We start from the raw sequence: 26445 nt of genomic DNA, 5'->3' as shown, positions 1-26445 counted from the left end.
TGAACTTTTTTTCTCTCCCTGGAAATAAAAACGTCTGGGTTTCCGAGGCTAAAGACTTATTATGACTAAATATTATTGACAATTTCGTCAACAAATATAAAAAAACTAGAGGGACCAGTGGAGAAGACATCCAGTATAGAACTAAAAGACAAGTCATTTCATGTTTTATGTTGTGTTCCATGTTGTGTTCCACTCCGAAAAGAGCTGACACGTTGTGCTCTTGTAGATCGGCTATATTTTAGCAGCTAAGCTATAAATCAGTATAATTACGATGATGTCACAGCCCGCCAAAGTACATTTTTGAGGGCCGCTCTAGTCCATGCATGCAGCCCCTGCACCTATAAACAGCTACGGTGTAGATTCCGTCTTAACACAAACATTAAATGCCACTGACAATGAATGGAGAATTTACATCATACTGTATCTATACTGTATCACAGATACTGTATCTGTGTCTGAGCAAATCGGCAGTCGGTATGTCGGTGGAAACCTTGGCCAATAAGCGACCACCGTTCTTGGCGACGTAACTACGGTATGTTTCAAGGTTCAAGGTTCAGCGGTCAATAATAATTGATTAGAGGGCCCTCACTTCACAGGGGTGTGATTTTTAGTCAACTCAAACAACTGTATATATTTAATTGACTAAAATCTCCATATGTACTATAGTCACCTAATAATACTATGAACTAAAACTGAAGCATTTCAGATGACTCAAATATGACAAAAATGTTTAGAATGTGTGTGTGTGTGTGTGTGTGTGCGTGTGTGTGTGTGTGTGCGCGTGTGTGTGTGCGTGCGCGTGTGTGTGCGCGCGTGCGTGCGTGCGTGTGCGTGTGTGTGTGTATTCACGTCTTTGCATTGATTTTTCAGGTAGTCGTGCTGATGTCGTTGGGTGTCAGCATGACTCAGCAATACGCATGCAGCCAAATATAAAGGTGAGCCGCTGGGAAGTTATCCAGACATCGTCGCTGTCGTCGGGCAGAAACCTCTTATTTTCTTATGTTTTTGGCAGCCAATTATGTCTATTTTAGTTTTAGTCATAGTCTTTTGATTAGTTTTCACTTAGTTGTAGTCACATTTTAGTCACCTGGAATGTGTTAGTGTTGGTTTATTTTTAGTCGACTTACATGTCATGAGATTTTAGTCGACTAAATCTACAGGTGATTTAGTCGAGTGTAAAAGGACTTATTTATACTGGATCTCTTTGTCCACTATAGTCCCTTCCTAACATTTTAGTCTAAGTTTTTATTTGTTGACGAAATTGTCAGTATATATTTAGTCTTATAGTTTTAGTCATCATAGCTTAGTTTTCATTCAGTTTCCAATAGTTTTTGCCAGTGGAAAAAAGGTAGTCGACGAACATTCTTCGCCTTAGTTTTAGTCGACGAAATCAACACTGGTACCGCCCTATACTTGAGCAACAATACACTACGACAGCGTCACACAAAAGCAAAGATCCACAAGCTCGATCTTTGAGCTACAGTAGTTCGGGAAATATGAGGTTTCCACACACGCACGCACGCACGCTCAATCACTCTAGATATATGCAGGTAATGCGTACATACAATGTTGAATTACAACCAAACACCAACTTAAATTCATGCTTAAAAGCAGCAGCAAACAAATGCAACGTGAAATTGGAACATGTCTTTGTTGGACAGCCGGTAGTGCGACACAACACAACACAACACAACCACAACACAACCACAACACAACACAACACAACCACAACACAACCACAACACAACCACAACACAACCACAACACAACCACAACACAACCACAACACAACCACAACACAACCACAACACAACACAACACAACCACAACACAACCACAACACAACACAACACAACACAACACAGAACGAATGAAGTCTATATTATATTCAGACTCACGTCAAACTCCAGCAGTGTGTCGATCTGAGTCTGCAGAACGGGCATGCCTTTCAACAGCTTCTCCGTGGTCATCGTTCGCATCACGCCCTCGGCACTGACGGTCAGAGAGTGACAGCACATTAGATCACTGCAGGTTTTCAACCCTTTTCAGATCAAGGGCGAGGCCCATTCTTTTATTTCTTTTTTGTGGCTTTCGCCTTTATTTTATATTTTGTATGGAGGGACAGACAGTAGGCTGACAGGAAGTGGGGGAGAGAGATGGGGGGGTGACATGCAGTTAAAGGTCGTCGGGATCGGGAGTCGAACCCGCGGCACACTGCCAGACTGGGTTGGCGAGGGCCATTATTGATTTGGCATGTGAGCCACACGGACCACCGTTCGATGAGATGTACAGCATAGCCTCGCAGACCCAAAACTAGAGAATCTTTTTTTGTTGTTATCGTTGGATAAGATTTTGTCCACAATTCCACGCTGTATTGATGTGGTATACCACAGGAGAGATGACAGGCAAAAACGTTGATCAAAATAACAATTCTACACATTTAGAGAGAATGTATAAACATTCTCTCTCAATGTGTACATTTCTTGTAGATTACGTAATGAAGCCAGATTTTTTACAATCATTTTACTCTTGAGAGCGTAAAATGAGACCAAAATGGACCCTGGGTGGGGGTCCATTTGGTTTCATTCTACACGAGTTAATGAAGTATATAAGGGTCCATTTGGTTACCAACTCTCCATCATTTAAGTGGGCATCTGTTACCTCCTCAAGGTAACGGGTTGCACTATTTTGCGTTATTTTCAAACAAATCTTGTTTTTATTTTATTTTATTTCTATAGTGTGATAGCTGGAGAGACCCTGTTACTGAACACACACTCCATAGCAATGATTACTATCAGAATATAGTGATTTAACCTTTAAAACAAAACAAAAACGTTTTGTTTTAACCAAAAAAACATCACATACTCTCCGCGGTGACTTACCCTTTCTTGACCTTGGTGAAGTCGAACGCCATCTGGCGGTAGGCGAAGGCCTTCTCGTTTAGGTAGCGTCCGTACCGTCTGATGAACGTGGACATGTCATAGCCTGAGGACGAGGAACATCACAGCGTCACACAAGACATGTCATATAGGCTGAGGACGACCAATAGCACAATGTCACACAGGACATGTCATAGGCTGAGGACGACCAATAGCACAATGTCACACAAGACATGTCATATAGGCTGAGGACGATCAATAGCACAATGTCACACAGGACGTGTCATATAGGCTGAGTGAGGACGACCAATAGCACAATGTCACACAGGACATGTCATAGGCTGAGGACGACCAATAGCACAATGTCACACAGGACGTGTCATAGCCTGAGGACGACCAATAGCACAATGTCACACAGGACGTGTCATAGGCTGAGGACGACCAATAGCACAATGTCACACAGGACATGTCATAGCCTGAGGACGACCAATAGCACAATGTCACACAGGACGTGTCATAGGCTGAGGACGACCAATAGCACAATGTCACACAGGACATGTCATAGCCTGAGGACGGCCCATTGACCATATGCAGACTGCATCCATCTTGCCAGCAAGGTGCTAACTATGTGCAACTTCCCATTTGACAGCCCATTCATCCAAACAGAAAAGTCCTACATCTGATTGTATTAAACAACGTCAAACAAAAAAAAACATTGCAGCTGTGTACGGAAAGCTTGAATTATATGCTCTTTCAATCTGTAAAGTTTTTGTTTCATAAAAATCCACCATAGACCTAGTTATTTGTCGGAGTTTGGAAGCGCTCGTTATCAGTAAAGCAATGTCCCATGCTGCCTCCTGCATTATGTGCAAATTGCAAACAGGTGGTTCGCATGGGCCGTTGAGTGATATTCAACGAGCACTTCCAAACTCCAACACTTAGGAAAAAGTAGGGAATGTCTCGACAGGATGTAGCTCACAACATATCTACGGTGGATTTACAGATACAAATCAGGGGGGCAGTCAGACAGATATTTTGTGAAGCCACTAAGGAAATGGGGACTTCCTGCGCTGTCATTGGGCCCAAAAAAAAACCCATAGCTCCATAGAGCTCCATGTGTTTGGGCCCAACTTCACCTAGACTGTATTACCTTAATAAACATGGCCATGAATACTTTCTGCTTCCAGTCACTAGTCATAATATTCTTTTTGGAAAATGATGGTCCCATTTATTTAAAAAATGACCATAAAGTCGCGTATGTTCTGAGGGGCGTGGCTACCATTACAGTCTATGATCGGGAGCCACCCCTCCGTTCGAGTCAAAATAAAAACCAAAGAAGAAGAAGGGGGGGAAGTCCCGCCTCGTTGTCTGGGCCAGCCAATGGCTCAGCTGGGCCCAAACGGATCTACAAAGATGGCGATTTACAATTCAAGGACTGACTGGCTTCATCTGGCTTCAAAATATCCTCCATTTTTCTGTAAAGCACTTTGAGCTGCATTTCATGTCATGAAAGGTGCTATACAAATAACGTTTTATTATTATTATTATTATCTTACGTCCATATCGGACCCGGAGAACGCTTTGTCCATATTCTTTTTTACAGTCTACAAATACAGGTCTAAATAGGCTTAATTCCATGAAATGCAGCTAAGCGGACAATGAACCACCTATCGAATGTGTCATTTTAAAATATCGGTATAGGCTCTTTCTTCCATATCTCTGGTCGACATGCTGTCGTGCCGTGTTGTGCACTGGGCAAACGGCCAGGGTGTGATTGCCGGCAGCTTGTCTGGAATGCCACACCCTGAGAGCGGCAGTTTGATTTATATGCTTCCAAGCCCAGGGTTTTGGCATATTAACCTGCAACTGCATGCTTAGAAATACCGTCTAACATTTTGCACAAGGATATATACCTGACTGCGGTGTGTGTTCTTTATAATGATACAATGTACTGAAGCCTGAATAAGGCATGCACAGAGACACAGAGACAGAGAGAGACACACAGAGACACAGAGACAGAGAGAGAGAGAGAGAGAGAGGTGCAGTTTTCATGGTCATTTCCTCTGAGTGCCAGATGGCTGTGTGTGTGTGTGTGTGTGTGTGTGTGTGTGTGTGTGTGTGTGTGTGTGTGTGTGGGTGCGTGCGTGCGTGCGTGCGTGTGTGCGTGCGTGCGTGCGTGCGTGTCAGTGTGCGTGCATGCGTGCGTGTCAGTGTGTTATCTGGTCCACACATGCACACAACAGCTGAGTTATGGGCTGAGGGCTCCTGACTGGCCATAATTCATGCTCACCGTGAGAGCCGGTTTTGTCGATAAAGTTGCTGAGATTGAACAGGGAGGTCCTGGAGGCCAGATACTGGATGAACCTCTGGAAGAGAGAAACAAAACAACAACCTGTGTAAGCCAGGGCTATTTTCTTTAGGGCTATAATGAAAGTTACAGGTATGGTACACACACACACACACACACACACACACACACACACACACACACACGCACACACACACACACACACACACACACACACACACACACACACACACACACACACACACACACACAGACGACACACACAATCATTCTATAGTTGTGGCCCCCGGCCTAATCTAGTTGAATACCCCTATAAACTGTACCACGTCTAAAAACACTGAACACATTGACCTTACACATGAAGGCAAAGCGCTATAGGGGTTATATATATGGTTGCATGTTACCTCAGTGGCAGTGCTATAGTGCTCTGCGAGAACCAATTCTCAGTGCTTAGATTACTTTAGGAATACCAGGCCGCGCTGTCCTGCCTGGGCGAGCAGTCTCGTATTCATATGGTATAGCTATGTAGCTACAAAATGTGTTTTTTTGTTGTTAAATAGCAAAAATACCAACGCTGAAAAGCCCACAACCAATGGTGCAGGGCTCGTACTGTAGATCAGCTATATTGTAAGACACCGTTCCGTTGTGTATGAAACAGGGTGTTTGTTAAAATTGCATAAAAATGTATATATCCCCATCAACAACACTGGAGATTTTTGCAGTGTACTTTAAAGGGTTGTATAACGGTATATGACCGCTGCTGTCTTGAACTATATATCTACTGACCGCACGGAAAAATGAGGCCACAATCCGTTTGCGTGAACATTTCATTGTGTCTATATTATAGGGACAGATTTCTTTGACCTAAATAGAACACAATTGAAACGGCCAACGAAGGGCCCCAGGAGCCCTTGTCTGGGCCTCAAACCCAGTGCGCCGCGCGGTCCAGTTTCTCCCGAGGGCCCCTGATGGCCGAGGGCCGCTGGCCACCGGCACGGCGCTTCATTTGGCCCTGCAGGTCCATAATAATAATAGTAGATAATAATAATAATAATAATAATAGAGTTTACAGGAGCTCTCGTTTATGAATAATCCCTTTTAGACCGCACGCAGTGTTGAAAACCCACTTCATTTAATAGACATATATCTCTACGTCTATAGTTGTCTCTGTGAATGTCTGTTATAATAACCCATTATTATACACACACTATACTGTCTTATTTCAGCAAGGCAGACAATTATAGCTATATTATCACGACCAATAAATGAGTCTGTGGCCCAGGCGGTGGCGTATAAACCGTCTGGGCGCACCCGACTGGTTGGGTCATCATCAACTCAATCAGTTGCACATGTGTGTCCACTCACCTCGTTCCCCTGGACACACATGTGGTGGGTGGTGACGAGGGCCTTGAACACGACCACCCAGCTGGCGTTGGTGGCCCGCTCGAACAGCGTGTCGGCCATCTGAGGGATGTTGACGTTGGTGGCATTGGTGGCCGACACCAGGTCTGTGGAACAGAACACACACACACACACACACACACACACACACACACACATTGTCATTCACGTTGTATAGGCTATACCTTTTGAAAGCGCTATTGTCTCTGTCGGGTGGTGGGAACCTCATCATAATATGTTCAAAACTTTCATTTTCACTTCCAGGATTCTTCAGAAATGTTCAAATATGTGTGGTATAGGAAGTGTCACACTTTGAGCTTTTAAAAAAAAAATAGCCGATGGTTTTTTTTAATATAGCCAACGGACATTTTACCCACAGATGCGCTTATGTGTTTTTTTTAACCTACTTTTTTTATCCCAACGATTTTGCAAGCTCATGACTCAGTGTCAATTATCTCATGCAATCCCTGGGCACTACACTTCCCCTCTGCCAACCTGGGGAGAGCAGCAGATTTACGTCATGCTTCCTTCTATGCATGAGGAGTTCAAGCCACTTCTTTGCGCCATGACAGCGGGGAGCACCCATGCGCTATACGGAACACGTTATTCCAACCAGTTCCTTTCCCATCCATCAAGGCTGGCCTGGGATTACTTTACTACATGTGTTTTGTGAGGGCACTTACACTATAGAGAGCGTCGCAGTCCCGCCCCCCCCCCCCCCCCCTCGAGAGACCCGGAAAATAAATCCCCGTTCATTTTCCTCATAGACTTTTCAGAAAGTATTTATTTAAAGACGTTTACGAAGCGGACAAAGCCAACTCTTGTCGTGACAAATCATGACAACAAACGGCAAAAAAAAATAAAAAAATAAACGGCAGGTTATATAACACTTTTTTTGTTGTTTTTCTTCTTTGTAATTATTTGTTTGGTCCAAAGTATTGTGTGTGTTTGTCATGATTTGTCACGACTCGAGTTGGCTTCGTGCAACGCTTAAAAGGTCTTTAAATAAATACGTGTTGAAATGTCTATGAGGAAAAATGCATTGGGATTCATTTCCTGGGCCTGGCGTCGTCACGAAAGGGTTGCGGGACTGCGGCGCTCTATAGGCCGGGACACGGGGAGAACATGCATGCAAACTCCACACAGAAAGGCCTTTTTGCCAACCCCACCCACCCAGGGTATGGGCACTGCTGACGCTGCCCACAGCGTCCCCAGCGGGAATGGAACCCAGGCTTACCCCGTTTTAATGAGTTAATAACAGCAAGCACAAGATGAATACTGATTCACATCATTTACATTGGGGGCGATATCTGTTCAAACAAAGGCCTTAATAAAGCCTGCTGCGAGTTGTGTCTTTGGTCATATGAGGACATTACAGTTGTGTGTATAAATGTCAACTTTATAGAAACCAGTGGTGGAAAGTAACTAAGTACTTCTACTTAAGTACTGTACAAAATATCAGATCTACAAGCTTGTAGATCTGCCATTTTCAATAGATTTTTGATACATTTTAATTAAACTTGTGAAATGGGACATTCTGCAATATGAGCACTTTTACTTTGAGTACTTTAAGTACATTTTGATGCCCATACTTTTGTACTTTTACTCAAGTACATTTAAAGTAGTTCTAAATGGCAGTATTGGTACTTTTACTTAAAGCAACTGAGTACTTTTTCCACCACTGGCTGTCGATACACTGGACTGGAGACACGGCAGGCTATAGAAGCGCATCAGGGATTCGGCGCGCACAAGCGCCCACGCATGAGAATATTGAGCTTGCAGATGTGAGCCTATGTTATATCAAAGGCAGAAGCATGGCTTTGCCACACACAGAGGAGGAGTGTAACAAACGCATATAGGCTGCAGCTGAGAGCAGCACCTTGGGCCGTTATTATGCTTGATATTGATCAGCTGTGTGGCCTCGTCTCAAGTACACACCTCTAGACATCCACTCTGCTGATGGTGAGCGCACTAAAGCATAATACAGCCAGGCAGTCGGTGTTATGTTGGCTATGCACGATATATGGCTGTTAATGGAGAGAGAGAGAGAGAGAGAGAGAGAGAGAGAGAGAGAGAGAGAGAGAGAGGATAAAATAAGAAAGATAATGGAACAGAAGGCGAGGGAGGGGTGGTGTTGAACTTGAAGGTCTTAATAGCTGAATAAGTGTGTGTGTGTGTGTGTGTGTGTGTGTGTGGGGGGGGGGGGGGGGGGGGGGTTGGACAGATTATTACAGTCCAAGCGTCCTTTGTGTCCTTGGGGACAAGAAGAGCTCCCTTTTTCAAAGAAATTGTGATCGCATATTTTCACATATTTCTCTTTTGGGAGCCCCCGGATGATTACTATGATGATTTATAAATGACTTTGAGTATTATGGGCCATTCGCTCGCTATAACTGTATAGGCCTAACTATACGTAAAGTAGAGTTCACACCAACCACAAAAATACCACATAGTTATCATTATAAGTTATTGTGCTCAGTGCGAGTCTGCTAATACGGCTGACCTTACACCGCACGCACGCACGCTCTCTGTTCTCCCCTCCGATTGGCCTGCAGCGATTCGGACCTCTTCCCAAAGGCTTCCGTGCGCTTTGCCCCCATCTGATTGGACGGTATATATACGGTGACGTTCCCAACTCGGTGAAACTCAGTGTCACACGTCTTGCCTGCAACAGTGTGGTTTCCTAATAGAGCTGCATGGCAACCACGCTATATAGAGATGGGCAACCACGCTATACAGTATATAGACGAGAGATGGGCAACCACGCTCGCAATTCTGCAGGATTGCATCTGTCTAGTTCGCTCGTGGACGTCCTATACTTCTTTCTTTTCAAAGTCTTTTTGTTGAAATTTCAACAATATAAATCTCAGAGATCATATATCGGGGCAGACATAATGAAAATACTATGTTGTTGCGCAAAACGCATGCCCCCTTCAAGACAAAAGAACAATTCCCAATTCAGCCTCCCTACTCCCTGCTAACACCCACAAGCAGTCATTGGGAGGGATGTTCTATAATCGATAATATACTTCTAACCTTGTACTGCACTTTGGTCAGCCTTGGACAGTTGCATTTGCGGCGCTTTATTATAATAAAGTTCGATTTGATTCGGTTTGATTCGATGAAAGCGTGATGTGAGATAACACAATGCCATTCACAGGCGATGCCCTATGGCCTCTCGTTCCCAGCTCATCCGTCATACTGCAGTCGGATAATGTCCAGGCACGTGCACACATAGACATCAAAAAGGGGCCTTTTACCCCGTCTGTAAATTAAATCACAACTGCCCTTTACCAGACTAACGGATGCAGCATTAAAGGTGAAAGAAATGGACATCGATGGCACTCCTTTCCATCCATGCCTGCATGCCGGAAGCAGCATTCAGAAGAATAGCTTTTTTTCCCCCCCGAAGTCTCCTGAACTTAATTGAACACAGCATTTTGGCGTTTAACTAATTTGTTTTTCGAAATCCATGTCCATGTTACACCACATCTCCAGTATAGATAAAGAGTGCTGGGTTGCGCCCCGAAAATAGCAGATCTACAAGCTCTCAACGCGTCGCAGCGCGACGCGTTGAGAGCTTGTAGATCTGCTATTTTCCGCTTTTTTTGTCCAAACATGCCCCTGCCTCTCTAAACACTCTCTGCACACCTCTGGATATGTCTGTACTGTTTCTACTCTGCCTTGCAGACCAAATACAAACGTACATAATGATGTACTTGTACTATGTTTACTTTACCCTTTACATACAGTCCCAGTGTACTGCATATTCTGTGTGTTCCATTTGCTGTATTGTTTTATTTATTTATGACTAATATTAGTCACCTTTATGTTAGATGTATGGTATGGTGTATATAGGACTGTTTATAATCAGCGTGTGTATATTGCTGAAAAGATGACTTGAGCTTTTGGCCTACATTGGCCTACAACCATATACAGTATACGCCTGTGTAGCCAATGGCTATATATCATGCCACACTGTATACTGTATATTTGGCAGCAGATCTTATAAAGCTATCATGTGCCCAGCTGGGATTGTGTTGAAAAGAGCTCATTATTTTGTGAGCTTGTATAGGTGGGTTATTTTCAAACGTATACAAGGTTAAAGTGGTACAAACGCACGCGCACACACACACACACACACACACACACACACACACACACACACACACACACACACACACACACACACACACAGCTCTCTCTCTCTAACACACAATAGCACAAAGACTTAACTGAATGTTGCTGGCATATACTAGTAGCTACAAGTTAGCATCCATGCAGCTAAGAACATATAGGCTACACACACACAAGACCATGTGCACCGAGTCATTTTCTGGCCATGCAGCTTTAGGCTAATTATAGCCTTTGCTACTCTGTGAGTGCGTGTGTGTGTGTGTGTGTGTGTGTGTGTGTGTGTGTGTGTGTGTGTGTGTGTGTGTGTGTGTGTGTGTGTGTGTGTGCGCGCGTGCGTGCGCGTGTTCACTGCGTTGCTCTGCCATCTGGGTCATGCCATACTACTTTATAATCCATGTTCTGTGTTCATGGTACAAGCTGTGGTAATTGCTTGACACGTTAACCACAAACAAAGTCAAGTATAGGCACGTGTGTGTGTGTGTGTGTGTGTGTGTGTGTGTGTGTGTGTGTGTGTGTGTGTGTGTGTGTGTGCACGCGCGAGCGTGAGTGTGTGTGTGTGTGTGAGTGTGTGTGTGTGTGTTTGTGTGTGTGTGTGTGTGTGTGTGTGCGTGTGTGTGTGTGTGTGTAATGAGGATTGACTGATCCTAATAAAGACTCTTAGGGTAATCCACGCCAGTCAGGAGAGATGCATAGTCTCTCAAACCGGACCATCTCTCTCTGACACAATCTGAACATGAATAGTGTGACATCACCCGTCCTGGAGAGCCCTTAAACTAAGGAACGAAACTTTGTTCATGCCATGGAGCCCCAAATGAATGATCTACAGTGTGATTCTGGCCGTGTTCATATAGTGTCACGTGCACGTGCATGTCCACGTGCACGTCCACATGCTCCGGGGGTTAGAAGGACAATTCAGTTGAATGCTCTTCTGTTGTCTAAATGAAGCATATAGCATAAGCGTTAGTTCATGCAGAGCACGCGTACGCTCAGCTGTCTGTCAGTCTGCTGATTGCTTCCAATCAGCCACGCTTTCCTACACACCAATCACACCTCATTCCCTCATCAAGGCGGTCCACTTAAATACGTCTCTCTCTCTCCTACACTCTATGGATCTGCTGCTGGGGAAAAAAACATGCCTCCGCCAAGTGTTTAAACTGAATGTTGAACTGAAATGCACGGCTCTTAAGTAATCTGGCTCTAAACTGAATTCAGTCTTATATGCAGGCTTTAATAATTTGCATATCTCAAGCTATATGCTGATTATTAAATGCCTTGCTATGGGGCCCACTATCGTAGACCTTTTTGAATAGCGTTCTGGCTCAGCTATAAATTCAGGGAACATCTTTAAGAGCGGAGCCATTATTACCTCCAAGTTTAACTGCATTCCATTTGTTGCGATACATAAATGGTTGAATATTATAGGCTACACAATCCAAACAGAAAAGCCCTATCTGAAAGAACGTTAAACTCGTTAAACACCACTCCATTTGCCACTCACTTTTATGCACGCACAATGCACATATATACCCTCAATTGTATAACATTGTGCTGCTGATTAAACTTGGACATACATTTCATAGATAACTTCACAGACTTGTTTGACAGCATTATGTCGTTGTGTAAATTAATGTTTATAGTTATAGTTTGACACTTGATATTTTCTATTAACAGATTAGATTTGTGTTAGTGAATCTTCAGACCACTTTTTAACCACTCGATTTTTTTGGACCTTTGCACTCGAAAATATCAGATCTACAAGCTCACGGCGCTATTTTCGGCACACGGCTTATAGTATAAATCTGGCATTGTGCGATGCCAAAATGAACACTGCTCACAGTATATATACAGACCGACGGGTCACGGGGGATCTGACGGACGCCTGTTGCCATGGAAACAAACCACCTACGCAACTTCGTAGCGACTATAGCGAATGCATCACGGCGGGAGGATTGATTGATGACTTCCTCTGCAGTGTTGGACACGTAGTAGAAACCTCTGTTCCACACGGTTAGTATATCTACTGCCAGTGGTGAAAAAGTTTTATTTTTATTTTATATTTCTTTGGCAAAAAAAAACTTTTTTTCTTTTTCTTTTTTGCCACATAGGGGCATGTGGGGGGGCAATACGAGCTTATGTGGGGGGCCAATAAGGGCTTTATCGTATATCGCATCATCACAGCTAATAACCTTTCTTTGATTGAGGTTTTTTATTCTACACTTATTCTCTATCTATCTATCTATCTATCTATCTATCTATCTATCTATCTATCTATCTATCTATCTATCTATCTATCTATCTATCTATCTATCTTATTGTTCTGTTTCATTTTTAGTCTACTTGTTTTGTTGAATTCAAATGTCCCTTTGTAGTGTTTTTCGCCCCTCTGTGTCCTGTTATAATGTTTCTGTTGCTTGATTGATATAATATATTATAGGCACATGAATTGCCTCGTTGTTGAAATGTGCTATACTGTACAAATACAAGGGATGAAACAAAGACAAAAAATGACAAAAAAAAAAGAGAAAATTTGAACTGAAACATTTTAAAATTTAAGCTGATAAATGATTAGTTTGTGGAGTTGTCTCTCTCTCTCCCGATTGGATATAAATTGGCATCCCCCGAAATGAAAATGTATTTTCTGTTTCATTCAAGAGCTGGAGAGACGCACTTATACAGAGAAAAAAAAAAGTGGTTCTCAACCAGTGGTCCGGGGACCACCAGTGGTCCTTGAAGGGATGCCAGGTGGTCCCCAGCTAAATGACGGATAGTTGGAAACCTTGAAGAGCTAGAAGTTTTGAGAGCATGAAATGAAACGCTGTACGCTCAACCTCGAAATGTCACTATGAGCTTGTAGATCTGCTATTTTTCAATAGCTAAAGTATAACATAATGCTTATAGTTAAAACACCAAAAGGGGTTCCCGCCCCAAAATGGGTTAACTGTGCAATCACTATATAGGTTCTGTCACGTTCTGTGACGTGTTATGTTTTCTTGTGTACCCTGTTCTTGGTTTTTGTTATTGTTTTACCTTTCTTTCGTTGTGTTCCTGTGATTTTGATGTTTTGTATTTTCCTCGTTTCTTAGTTGCAGTTTTGCCTTACACTGTGAACCTTTATTTTGTAGTCATGTTTTGTGCCTTCCTGTCTGCCCCTGTAGTTCTGTTCCTGTCTTGTCTCACTAGTCCTGTGATTGTCAGTGTTTCCACCTGTGTCCCCTTAGTTCCCCAGCCTATCCCAGTGTTGATTGTCAGTGGTGTTCACATGTGTCTAGTTTTCCCCTGTCTATAAGTATGCCCTTGTGTTTTCAGTTCTTTGTTCGTTCGTAAATTGTTGTCAGTGTATTCTAGCTCCTCGTGGTTCCTTGTATATTCCTAGTCCCAGTGTTATTTCTTGCTCCTAGTTATCCCTAGTTTCCTCGTGTTGCCTGTGTTTGTTCCTGTAGCTCTGGTTTTTGGTTAATAAACCACCGTGCACTCGACCTGCCTTGTGTCTGCCTCATCCTCTGCATTTGTCATGCGCTTCATGGGTCCTACTGTCCTACACACCTCTGACTCTGATCGTGACAGGTTCAAGGTGTTAACACGAATGGACTTCAACACAACATCTCTGAAAGAAAGCCATTTTTTGGGGGGCGGCGGAGGAGGAAATTCATGTCAACTACTATAGGTACGTGAGCAATGTTGACAATGAATGACATTTAGTCACATTTAATTGGTATATGGGTATTTTAAACTAGTAGTTGGTGTAAGAGTGGACGGTTTTCAGGCCTAGATATTCCTCCGGGGGGCGTGAGTGGCCTTGCCAAGAGAAGAGTGGAGAGAGGCCCGGTGGCCCACATACATACAACAGTGTATGCAGCTTGTTGAGCCGGCCCCCGTGCCAAAATGGACGCGGCGTTCGACACATTGGAACCTCCGCGAGCCATTCTGTCGACGTGATCTCAACATTGTCCATATGGCTCCCTGGATCGCTTGATAACTCAAGAAATTAACAGAGAAACGGGGTCGGGGGCTTGCGGTAAAACGAGTGGAAACAAGACACCAATGCAACAGCAATTATAGGACAACGCTCCACAAATCCTCTTAGACTAACTATTACCTTGGCTCCTGGCACCCAAACTGTGGAATAAACACCCCCCCAGTGCAGTCAGAACTGTGGACTCACTCCTAGTTTTCCATTGTAGTCTGAAGACGCACCTCTTCAGACGAATGCAAGAACGCTCACCCCAAAAACGCGTAACCTCAGTAAAACTATGCCTGATCTTAACCTTATTCCATAACGTAACCTTAGTAAAACTATGCCTGAACCTAACCTTATTCCTTAACGTAACCTCAGTAAAACTATGCCTGAACCTAACCTTATTCCTTAACGTAACCTCAGTAAAACTATGCCTGAACCTAACCTTATTCCTTAACGTAACCTCAGTAAAACTATGCCTAAACCTAACCTTATTCCTTAACGTAACCTCAGTAAAACTATGCCTGAACCTAACCTTATTCCTTAACGTAACCTCAGTAAAACTATGCCTGAACCTAACCTTATTCCATAACGTAACCTCAGTAAAACTATGCCTGAACCTAACCTTATTCCATAACGTAACCTCAGTAAAACTATGCCTGAACCTAACCTTATTCCTTAACGTAACCTCAGTAAAACTATGCCTGAACCTAACCTTATTCCATAACGTAACCTCAGTAAAACTATGCCTGAACCTAACCTTATTCCATAACGTAACCTCAGTAAAACTATGCCTGAACCTAACCTTATTCCTTAACGTAACCTCAGTAAAACTATGCCTGAACCTAACCTTATTCCATAACGTAACCTCAGTAAAACTATGCCTGAACCTAACCTTATTCCATAACGTAACCTCAGTAAAACTATGCCTGAACCTAACCTTATTCCATAACGTAACCTCAGTAAAACTATGCCTGAACCTAACCTTATTCCATAACGTAACCTCAGTAAAACTATGTCTAAACCTAACCTTATTCCTTAACGTAACCTCAGTAAAACTATGCCTGAACCTAACCTTATTCCATAACGTAACCTCAGTAAAACTACACCTGAACCTAACCTTATTCCATAACGTAACTTCAGTAAAACTATGCCTGAACCTAACCTTATTCCTTAACGTAACCTCAGTAAAACTATGCCTAAACCTAACCTTATTCCATAACGTAACCTCAGTAAAACTATGCCTGAACCTAACCTTATTCCTTAACGTAACCTCAGTAAAACTATGCCTGAACCTAACCTTATTCCTTAACGTAACCTCAGTAAAACTATGCCTGAACCTAACCTTATTCCTTAACGTAACCTCAGTAAAACTATGCCTGAACCTAACCTTATTCCTTAACGTAATCTCAGTAAAACTATGCCTGAACCTAACCTTATTCCTTAACGTAACCTTAGTAAAACTATGCCTGAACCTAACCTTATTCCATAACGTAACCTCAGTAAAACTATATGCCTGAACCTAACCTTATTCCTTAACGTAACCTCAGTAAAACTATGCCTGAACCTAACCTTATTCCTTAACGTAACCTCAGTAAAACTATGCCTGAACCTAACCTTATTCCATAACGTAACCTCAGTAAAACTATATGCCTGAACCTAACCTTATTCCTTAACGCAACCTCACTTGCCTAAACCGAACCTAAACCTCACCTGATTCCTAAACGTAAACTATGCCTAAACCTACTGTATAACCTTATTCCTAAACGTATTCTTAATATAACCTGAGCTAAACGAATACAATAACACAGGGACCCACTGGGGGAGAGCGGTCCACGGGAAAAGATGGGGCCGAGTGTATTTTTGGGGCAAGTGTTCCGGTTACCCTTCAGACTCCATTGAATTCCTTCTTTTCACCTTTGTTGGATAGATTGCTAGTGCACTGTTGTGATACAGTATATCTTAGTCACTTGTTCTTATGTTTTTATTACTTCGATGAGTTTCCTCTTATAGATATTATAGGATTTTGTTTGGAGAGATGCTAAGTTATTTTGTGTACTATAGTGTCTTGGAGGCACTATACAGTGTGGTGACTGCACTGTTCTCTCTCTCACTCATAAACTAAACTTGTGTAACTATACTTACTGTTGTTCTATTTTAGTCATACTCTCTTGAAACGTTTTCATTTAGTTTTAGTCACATTTTAGTCACCTGGAATGTTTCAGTGTTTAGTCTAGTTTTAGCTAAATATCGTACGATTTCTGTCGACTAAATCTACATTTGATTTAGTCGACTAGAATGGCCTTGATGTCATCGTAATGACTGATTTTACACTTGCTGAAAATAGCCGATCTACAAGCTTGTAGATCGTCAATTTTGAGCATGCAACTAATTGTAAAATGACTTACTGTAGTGGATCTCTTGTCCACTAGTCCCTTCCTATAACATTTTAGTCTATAGTTTTTATTTGATGACGAAATTGTCAGTACATTTAGTCATAGTTTTAGTCATCAAAGCTTAGTTTCCATTTAGTTTTCGTCAGTGAAAAAAGGTATAGTCGACGGACATTTTTCGTCTTGGTTTTAGTCGACAAAAACAACACTGCATTGAAACTATAGAAACGATATGATAATATAAACAATGAACCTCACATATTATGTCTATTATGTACTGTATGTATGGCCACGGATTAAGATACAATCTATACACTGTACCATCTTCTGTTAAGGTACACACTTTTAAAGTCGTGATTTTTGGTTCTTTACTCTCAATCATTTAGCCATCATTTAAGAATGATGGCTTTGATCCTTTCAACGACAACACATATGGTCACACACACACACACGCACACGCGCACACACACACACACACACACACACACACACACACACACACACACACTGTGACATAACACTGTTACTGAACAAATATTGTATACAGTAGTGTTTGACGATTACGCCACGGACAAAGCCAACTCGAGTTGTGACACATCATGGCAATATAAACACGATGTTTTTTCGCCGATCAAATGATTTGTAGGAAGAAAAGCAAAACAAAAAGTGTCGTATATCCTGCTATGTTGTCTTTATATAAATATACTTTTTGAAAAGTCTATGAGGGAAATGAATGGGGAATTCACTACTGGTTCTCGGGACATGGTTTGATCAAACATTTGATTGCTGATTTGCTGGTGGTGTTCTGCCCCTCCCCCCTCATCAAACACAAATGTTTGGTCAAACCACGTGACTCCCATTGGAAACGTATTGTGGTGGCCCCAAAAAAACGACCAAACATTTTCTTGATTGGTGTTTGGTACGTGTGAATGAGGCCTGAGACTATTTTCTTCTTCTCCTTTGAGCTGCGATCTGCAGGTTTTTTTTTTTTATGTCCTCTCCTAACGGAGAGTTAATTACAACTATGTCCTAAAAACGATGGATGGGGCGTCTATAGTGTGCGACGCTTAAAATAACTTCATAGACATTCGACCAGAAAATGGCCTATCTGCAAGAGAAAAAAAAACAGTATTATTTGTGTATATATCATTGCTTTCGGGAAGAAACTTCTTATCTCCATATTTTATCTTTTTTTCCCCCCAACGCCCTACTTGATCGTCTACAACAGTAGTAGTAGTAAGTAGCCTTGCCGAGCCATGAGGCCCATAGGGCAGGAGCCTATCTCTATCCCTGTAGTGTGAGGCAGCTTGATGTACAAGTACACCCCCTGGACATGACGCTAGTATGTCGCAGGGACTTATACCCCCAATCCAACCATTGATGCTGAGTGTCAAGCAGGGAGGCACTGGGTCCCATTGTTAGAGTCTTTGGTCTGGGGGGGATCGAACCCCCGACCTCCCAGTCTCAGGGCGGACACTCTAACCACAAGGCCACTGCAGCTGGTGTCTATACAGCAGTGGTTTTCAACAACCTTTTTCACATGCAGGCCCATTATGTGTTCCACATCTGAGCCACGGACCATGCACCATTTGATGAGATTTAGCCTCGCAGACCCAAAACTATAGAGAATATTTAGTTGTCGTTGGATGTGATTCTGGCCCACAGCTCCATGCTGTATTCATGTTGGTATATACCACGGGAGAATAGATAGCAGGGCGACGTTGATCAACAATAACAATTCTTCTACATTCTCTAATTGTGACCAGATTTGACTGACACAATGAATTAATAGCACAGGCAGTCTCTTCACATATACTAGAGCATGTCTGAAATAAGTGTCAGAGCTGAAATCGACATGTACATATGAAATAAATGCTTAAACATGTAGCTATAGGTGTAATGTTAGAGACCACAGAAGTGAACCTTTCTCAAGCCTCTTTTCTCAACTCGCTGTTTTCTGCAAGACATGACCCTATAATAGTCATATCTCCTAAACTATAGTGGGTCAAACTGAACAACCAATATTATCAAATTGAAGCTATATGATTCCCTATACGAAACAATTGTGTAGACTTCTTGTAAATACAGTAATGCGGATGTTTAACAATGAATGTTAAACATGTGGTTTCATTTTACGCTCTCAAGAGTTAATAATCTTTAATTCAAGGGTCCATTTGGTTGCCAACTCTCTATCGTTTAGCTGGGGACCACCTGGAACCCCCTCGAGGAGCACTGGTTGAAAACCGCACTGGTCTGCAGCATCACACACAAAGGAGTATAGCAGATCTACAAGCTCGAAACACACGCGCGAAGCGACGCGTTGTGAGCTTGCCGATCTGCTATATACACTTTGGATGCTTTTCGAATTGGAACGGTGAAAACATGGACGACATGGAGTGAACGACAAAACACGGAGCTGTGGACTCCCGACGGGACGTTTAATACGGGCAACAGTGAAACGATACAAGCGGGAGCAGCAGGAGGAGGAGGAGGAGGAGGAGGAGGAGGAGGAGGAGGAGGAGGGATGCGAGCCGCAGTATCTGGGAACCATACTAGTGTATATATAGCATTAGCAGCGTCACCTTTGGCTGCGTAAATAATGCAAAGGGCAGCCATTGGGCTGGATGGGTGAATTATTCAGCAGGCGTGGCGGATCACTCGATAAAACGGTCCCGGGTCCGGGAGGGACACGGCACACACATGTAGTAGGGACAAGGCCCAGACAGACAGACAGACACACTGACACACAGACAGACAGACAGACAGACAGACAGACAGACAGACAGACAGACAGACAGACAGACAGACAGACACACAGACACACAGACAGACAGACAGACAGACAGACAGACAGACAGACAGACAGACAGACAGACAGACAGACAGACAGACAGACAGACAGACAAGACCAGACACACAGACAGACAGACAGTCTGACAGTCTGACAGACAGACAGACAGACAGACAGACAGACACACAGACACACAGACAGACAGACAGACAGACAGACACACAGACACACAGACAAGACAGACAGACAGACAGACAGACAAGACACACAGACAGACAGACAGACAGTCGTTTCGCTGGAAATAGATCTACGAGAGCTCGCAGTCCAGTGTGCCTCGCCAATCTGCACGCCATTTTTTGAAGCGCATGTCGTTCGGATCAATAGAAGCTCTCTCACAGACTGGACAACCCGTATCCATCAACACAAGCGGAGTGTGATTGGGTTTTTTGTCTTATTCGTGTGGTGTGTGCGTGAGCCATCGTCACCACCCCACGTCCCACCCACCCGGGCCGCCGTCTCGGTTGGCGGGGGTTGGGGGGGTGGGGGGGGGATGATAGTGATTAATCATGATGTGCCCCCCCCCCCCCCCCCCCCCCACCCAGGTTGTCACCTACAAGTGTGTTATAATAAAGCCGTGAAGTGTGATGTTTCTATTCGGTCGTGATGGTGCAGTTTTGCAGAGAGAGAGAGCTTGGGCTTTTTTTTTTGGGCTTCGATATATAGGCTTGTGGGCTGCACCTTTTAGCGTGCGTGCGTGCGTGCGTGCGTGCGTGCGTGCGTGCGTGCGTGCGTGCGTGCGTGCGAGCGTGCTTTACGACTTAGGGCACGGGGAGGAGCCGACACCCTCTCTGAATGGCCTGCCACTATGCTCCTGAATTACGACCCCCTCACACACTTTCTCCCACTACCCTCCACACACACACACACACACACACACACACACACACACACACACACCCACACACACCCACCCACCCCCACACACACACGCACGCACGCACACACACATGTAACTCCCTCTCTCTCTCTCTCTCTCTCTCTCTCTGGGCTGAAGGCGGACTCAAGAGGTCAGCCATTGGTCGTAGTCGTCACGTCAACCACGTCCACTTATAACGGTGGAGCCACGCCCACAGCAAGCGAAAGGCAAACCATGAAGTCATTGTGAGTCATCCTGAACATACTGTACAACCTAATGTACATATACGGTACACTATAACTATATACAGTAACCTATCGATCATACTGCATATACTGTATACAACCCATACCGTACATACAAATGTAGTAATGGGATGGAATGAGAAAATGTAAAAATGCAATTCACTGGCGTCCTTGTTTAACCCATTTTGTACGGTAACCCCTTTTTGGTGTTTTAAAGCATTATGTGTTATACTTTATTGGAAAATAGCAGATCTATACAAGCTCATAGCGCGGCACTAACTTGTAGGTCTGCTATTTTTGAGAAATCATGAAAATGTGACCCAAGTGTTGAATATTATATATTCCTTCAGAGTGAACGTTTTTTAACTCACATCTTTGCTTCGGGGAGGGGGGGGGTCCGTGGAACAACATATTTTCGGATGGGGGTCGGCGGCCCAATTACATATATTTTTGGGGGTCCTTGACAGGAAGATGTTTGAGAACCACTGACAAGAGGTTTTTTCGAGAAAACTGTCAGGATTTAGAAGGCATTTGTATAGAATCGTTCCCATGGTCGAAATGGATTAAAACAGGCCAAAGGGAGAGGAAATGATCGTTCCTCCTATAAGCTTATAGTTAAAACCCATTATATGTTATAATTTAGCTATTGGAAAGTAGCAGATCTACAAGCTCATGAACTTGTATAGGTCTGCCTATTTTTGAGAAATCGTTAAAATGTGCCTCAAATCTTTCAGAAAATTGTCATGATTTATAGACAACTTTTTCGACGTCAGGCCTGAACGGGTTAAGTGACTATATATACAGTATACCCCCCCCCCCCCCCACCCCCACCTCTTTTTAACCCCCTTCATTTTCCCCCTGCAACCTGTACTTATATTGTCTTTATTTGAATTTATAGTTGTTATTTTTCATGTCATGATTATGAATGAAGGACTTTTTTCGGGGATGTCTATAATATTTTAGACTATATAAGTGACTGACCGTATATATTCTGTCGCTGTTTATATTTCTGCCTAATAAAGTAGGCATATTCAATCAATCAATCAATCAATCAATCAATCAATCAGTATGACCTGCATGTTGTATATTGTGCAACAGTCATACAATAGGCTGTATACTGTATAGAAACTATTGATCAACATCCTCTCATTTCAACCCGCTAAACATGCAATCTGTATACTTTTCACGTTTTATATTGACTGATTGATTGATTGATTGCTTGCTTGCTTGCTTGCTTGATTGATTGATTGACAGTTTGCAGGGGGAAAAGCGCTGGAAAGTACCGTTCAATACAAGGTCTGATATAAGAAGATAAAAACTATCACTTGTTTCCATTGGGGTCCTTCCTACTCATTTCATCAGAAATAAATAATCTACCATAATCTACCAAATCCAGATCTATACAGTACTAGTTATATTGTGTTAACATACTCTAGGCTATATAGTTATTAACATACCAAACAGATGTATAGGCTATATATATACTAGTACTTGATTACTATATACTTAGTATACTTGGTTAGAGAAAACATCATATAAAAAACAAAACCAATGAACTATTTGTATCCGTTAAACTGTATTGTGGATTAAACACTTTCACCTGAACCACTATAGCCTACACAGCAGCACACCTTTAAGACCTGTCCTGCCTGCTATGTTTTATGCACATCGGTGTAGCTTACAGCAATACATCTGGCTCATGGCTATAGTTTATGTGGAGGTGGAGCAGCAGTGTATATAGAATTAGAATACAGAAGAGCATCATAGCCCACTGTATATATGGTGCTGTAAAAAAAACCCCACTATTATAGATTCTATAACGTATATAATCTGTATATGGTGCAGTTAAAACCCATTCTCGGGGCGGGAACCCCTTTTGGTGTTAGCATTATATGCTATGCTTTAGCTATTGAAAAATAGCAGATCTACAAGCTCACGAGCTTGTATAGGTCTGCTATTTTTGAAAAATCGAAGAACGACTGACATAGAAACACATAGCTTTTTCAGAACACTGTCAGGATCTATAGAAGACATTTTTTAGAATGGGTTAAAGTTATCTGTTATATGGCAGGGCCGGTTCTATATAGGGAAGGGAGGATGGATACAGCCGTGATGTGTCCTGCCCACCCGCAATGGACAGGGCAGCATTTTGCAGAGAATAGATAAAACTGATATGACGACAGCATCAGCTCGTTTTCTATATGCATTTCGGTGTAAATACTGTCTCGCCGAAGGAAATCGGGTTATACTGTATACGTCGGTCAAAGAATATAAGAGGATATGGATAGATATAAACTATGATATCATGATGATATATATAGCATAGATAGTTTTCTATGCATTCGGGGGTTTACAGGGATTTGACGTCTGAGGGTGCAGTCAAAACAACTACGGTTATACGGTAGCCTAGTGCAGTTTATAGCTGCATCTGCAGTACAGTTTCCTATAGTGTATTGACAGCAGGTATAGGAGTTAGGACCCCTGCCGGTTGATCAGCAGTATAGGCCTATACTGCCTGTAGATTATAAGCACAATATACCCCCCCCCCCCCTCAAGTGGGGGATTCCCTCTTAAAGAGCGTGCAGACGTGCATGGGGTTCGAAATCGAATCATGCGTATACATTAGTGGTCATGAAATGAAATGTATATATTATGGGATCACTAAAGGTTTGTATGTGTGCGCGCGCACGCACACGCACAGCCACACACACGCACGCACACACACACACACACACACACACACACACACACACACAACACGCAAGCACACACACACGCAAGCACGCAGAACATTAAAAAAAAATGACACTTACACTCCAGGTGTTTCTTCTTGGGCGCCATAATTTCGTGCGTGGTGGCTTTGCAGACGCCGCGGGCCATGTCCGATCCCGTCAGCTGGTGCTGCGCAGCGGCAATGCGATCCGTGAGCGTTTGCCCCGACATTTTCTCTCTTCGGTATATTCTCTGCTGCTTGTTTTAGTAGTATATAGCGTCGTGCAGTGCAGTCTCGCTCGCTGTGTAGCCTATAGGCTATACCAAGACCATGCACCACCGTCGTCTATATAGCGACGTGTAGATTTCACCCAAAAGAATCAATCAGTCAATCCTTGTGTAAAAAAAAAAAAAAAAAAAAGGTCGCCAACCAACCCGCGGTTTGCAGGATTTGGGGAATCCTCAGATTCCGGTGCGGTCGATCTGCCTCCCAGTCCCGTACGGATAGGCCTGTATGACCTTCTGTATATTGGACGCACAAACACAACCCACACACACCCACACACACACACACACACACACACACACACACACACACAGCACAATGCATGTTAAATCGCACATATAGCCTGTTAGTATAATGTTAGCATCCGATCGTCATGCGCGCTCACGTATACCAAAGAATAATTATTTGTGACATTAATTTATAAGGAGACTTACGGCAAGGTTGCGGTCGCTGTAGTATAGGATCCCACCACACACACACCCGCTTTCCAATTCAGAACCGTGGACAGCGACTCCTCTTCTTATGTAACACACACTCCGCTGTCAGATCAAACGCTCTCTCGCTCTCTCTCTCTCTCTCTCTCTCTCTCTCTCTCTCTCTCTCTCTCTCTCTCTCTACCTATCTCTCTCTCTCTCTCTCTCGAACGCTTTTCGTCCCCAGTAGGCTACGACGAGAGGAATGATGATAACAGACACGCCACTAGCGGGTTGAAAATGCTTCCTCTACACGCGACAGCCTGCCTGGGTTATAGATTCTGACGAACGTATAATAATAATGTAGGCCTAAATGAATAATCCATATATAGCGGGTCGGGTCAAACTATTCCACCGAAGAAGATACAGACATGGAGGGAGGGAGGTTTGCTTTGGCTGACTCCCTTTGCCTCACGTCAATGACTGAATGAATGAATGAACGAATGACTGAATGAGGGGGAAAAAAAGGCCCTTTTCCTTCAGATACAACGGTTTTTTCCGAGGGACAGTGTCTGCAGTGCACAGTCAGAGAGTAGCCTATAGTCCCTTTATGTTATTATTATAGCCTGCTGAGTGCTGACTGTGTATCTCTCTTCTTCGGAGCTATAGGTCTGTTCCCGTGAAGCGCTTTGGTTCGACGATCGATTCTGGTTGTTAACCCTTTCCTCCTCTGATAGTCCTCTCCTCGGCTTGTCCGTCCGTCACTCGGCAGCAGCAGGTAGGCTATAGCCTTATACTGGTATAGCCTGCCTATAATTCAGAGTAGGCCTACACGTCGACTCGCCCACCCCTCCCTCCAAACGCTATGAGCCTGAGGATGATGAATGATGATGATGATGATGATGACGACGATGATGATGATGACGATGACGCGGGGACGCACACGGGATAAAACAGGAAAGGGAAAAGAAGATGGAACCAGATGAAGAATATTCCTTAGAAGCTATAGGTCTCTCTCTCTCTCTCTGAACAGATCTACAAGCTCACAACCTCGATGCGACGCGTTGTGAGCTTGCAGATTTGTGCTTTTTGTGGCAGTGCACTGCCTGCAGTGACACCGTACAGGCTGCACTGCTGCAGGCGAGCCACCATAACAGGCCGTATGTGGCCACCCTGAATGCACCATATAGGCTACTATTATTCATGTGACTTATGCGACAAAAAGGGGTTAATTAATTTCCGAGCGTGCGCGACTCAACTGCAGCAGCATGTCCACGCACGGTGCACGCATGCGGATTTACGCGCGCGCACATTGATTGATTCAGCCCAGAAACTGACATAATATATCGGTGTGAGTTGTCCTCAGTCAGGCCTCTACAATGTGTGAGCCTGGTATATGTGATATGTCTGTGTTTGATTATATAAAACACTGAATAAACAATCATAGTAGCCTATAGCTTATCCATTCCAATGCCGGTATATATTATTAGGATAGCCTATACCATAGGCTACTAATATGATAATATTTGTTTTTTATTTTTCTGCCTGGTTCATGGCATGCAAAAGAAATGTAGGCCTAATACATAAATACTCATCATGTATTTAGAATAGGCCTGAACAAACAGCCAATAACAATTCATAGCATATCAGGCTATGGATATTTGAACACTTAGGCCTATATTTGTTATTATAATAAAGGAATATCACTCTACCTTTAATCAGTATAGACCTATACGCATGGAAAGTAGCCTATAGGCTACCGCGGTACATTTACTCAAAGTAGTGTTATAGGTCTATCTATTTGTATTCCCAAACTTCAATAATTTGACGTCTCCACTATAAGTCAAATATTCGAAAACGTTAGATAGGCTATACTATAGTTTAACTAGTAGTCTAACTAACGTTTTCGAACATTTGCAAACAGTTTACTTTGCATGTTTTATTTATTATAAGCAAATACAATTACGAAAGCCTGCATGCATGGTGACGCAATATGAGGTTAATAAAGG

The 26445-nt window shown here is 43.1% G+C and overlaps 1 protein-coding gene across 1 annotated transcript in view; it reads right to left on the bottom strand.

Annotated features, from left to right (window-relative positions):
- Window positions 1-23968, bottom strand: part of LOC308334033 (clathrin coat assembly protein AP180-like) — a gene marked incomplete at its 5' end in the record, with an annotated part of 53534 nt that extends 29566 nt beyond the window's left edge. The window contains 5 exons of the mRNA XM_080790611.1: window positions 1899-1992; window positions 2883-2985; window positions 5170-5245; window positions 6553-6695; window positions 23839-23968. Coding sequence (XP_080646737.1) covers window positions 1899-1992; window positions 2883-2985; window positions 5170-5245; window positions 6553-6695; window positions 23839-23968 — 546 coding nt within the window. The remainder of the gene's footprint in view (window positions 1-1898; window positions 1993-2882; window positions 2986-5169; window positions 5246-6552; window positions 6696-23838) is intronic.
- Window positions 23969-26445: the final 2477 nt, after the last annotated feature.

This window comes from Protomyctophum bolini (assembly GCF_963924005.1).
Source record: "Protomyctophum bolini genome assembly, chromosome: 19".
NCBI lineage: Eukaryota > Metazoa > Chordata > Actinopteri > Myctophiformes > Myctophidae > Protomyctophum > Protomyctophum bolini.
Note: the sequence above shows the minus strand (reverse complement) of the source record. Positions and strands in the feature narration are given on the sequence as shown.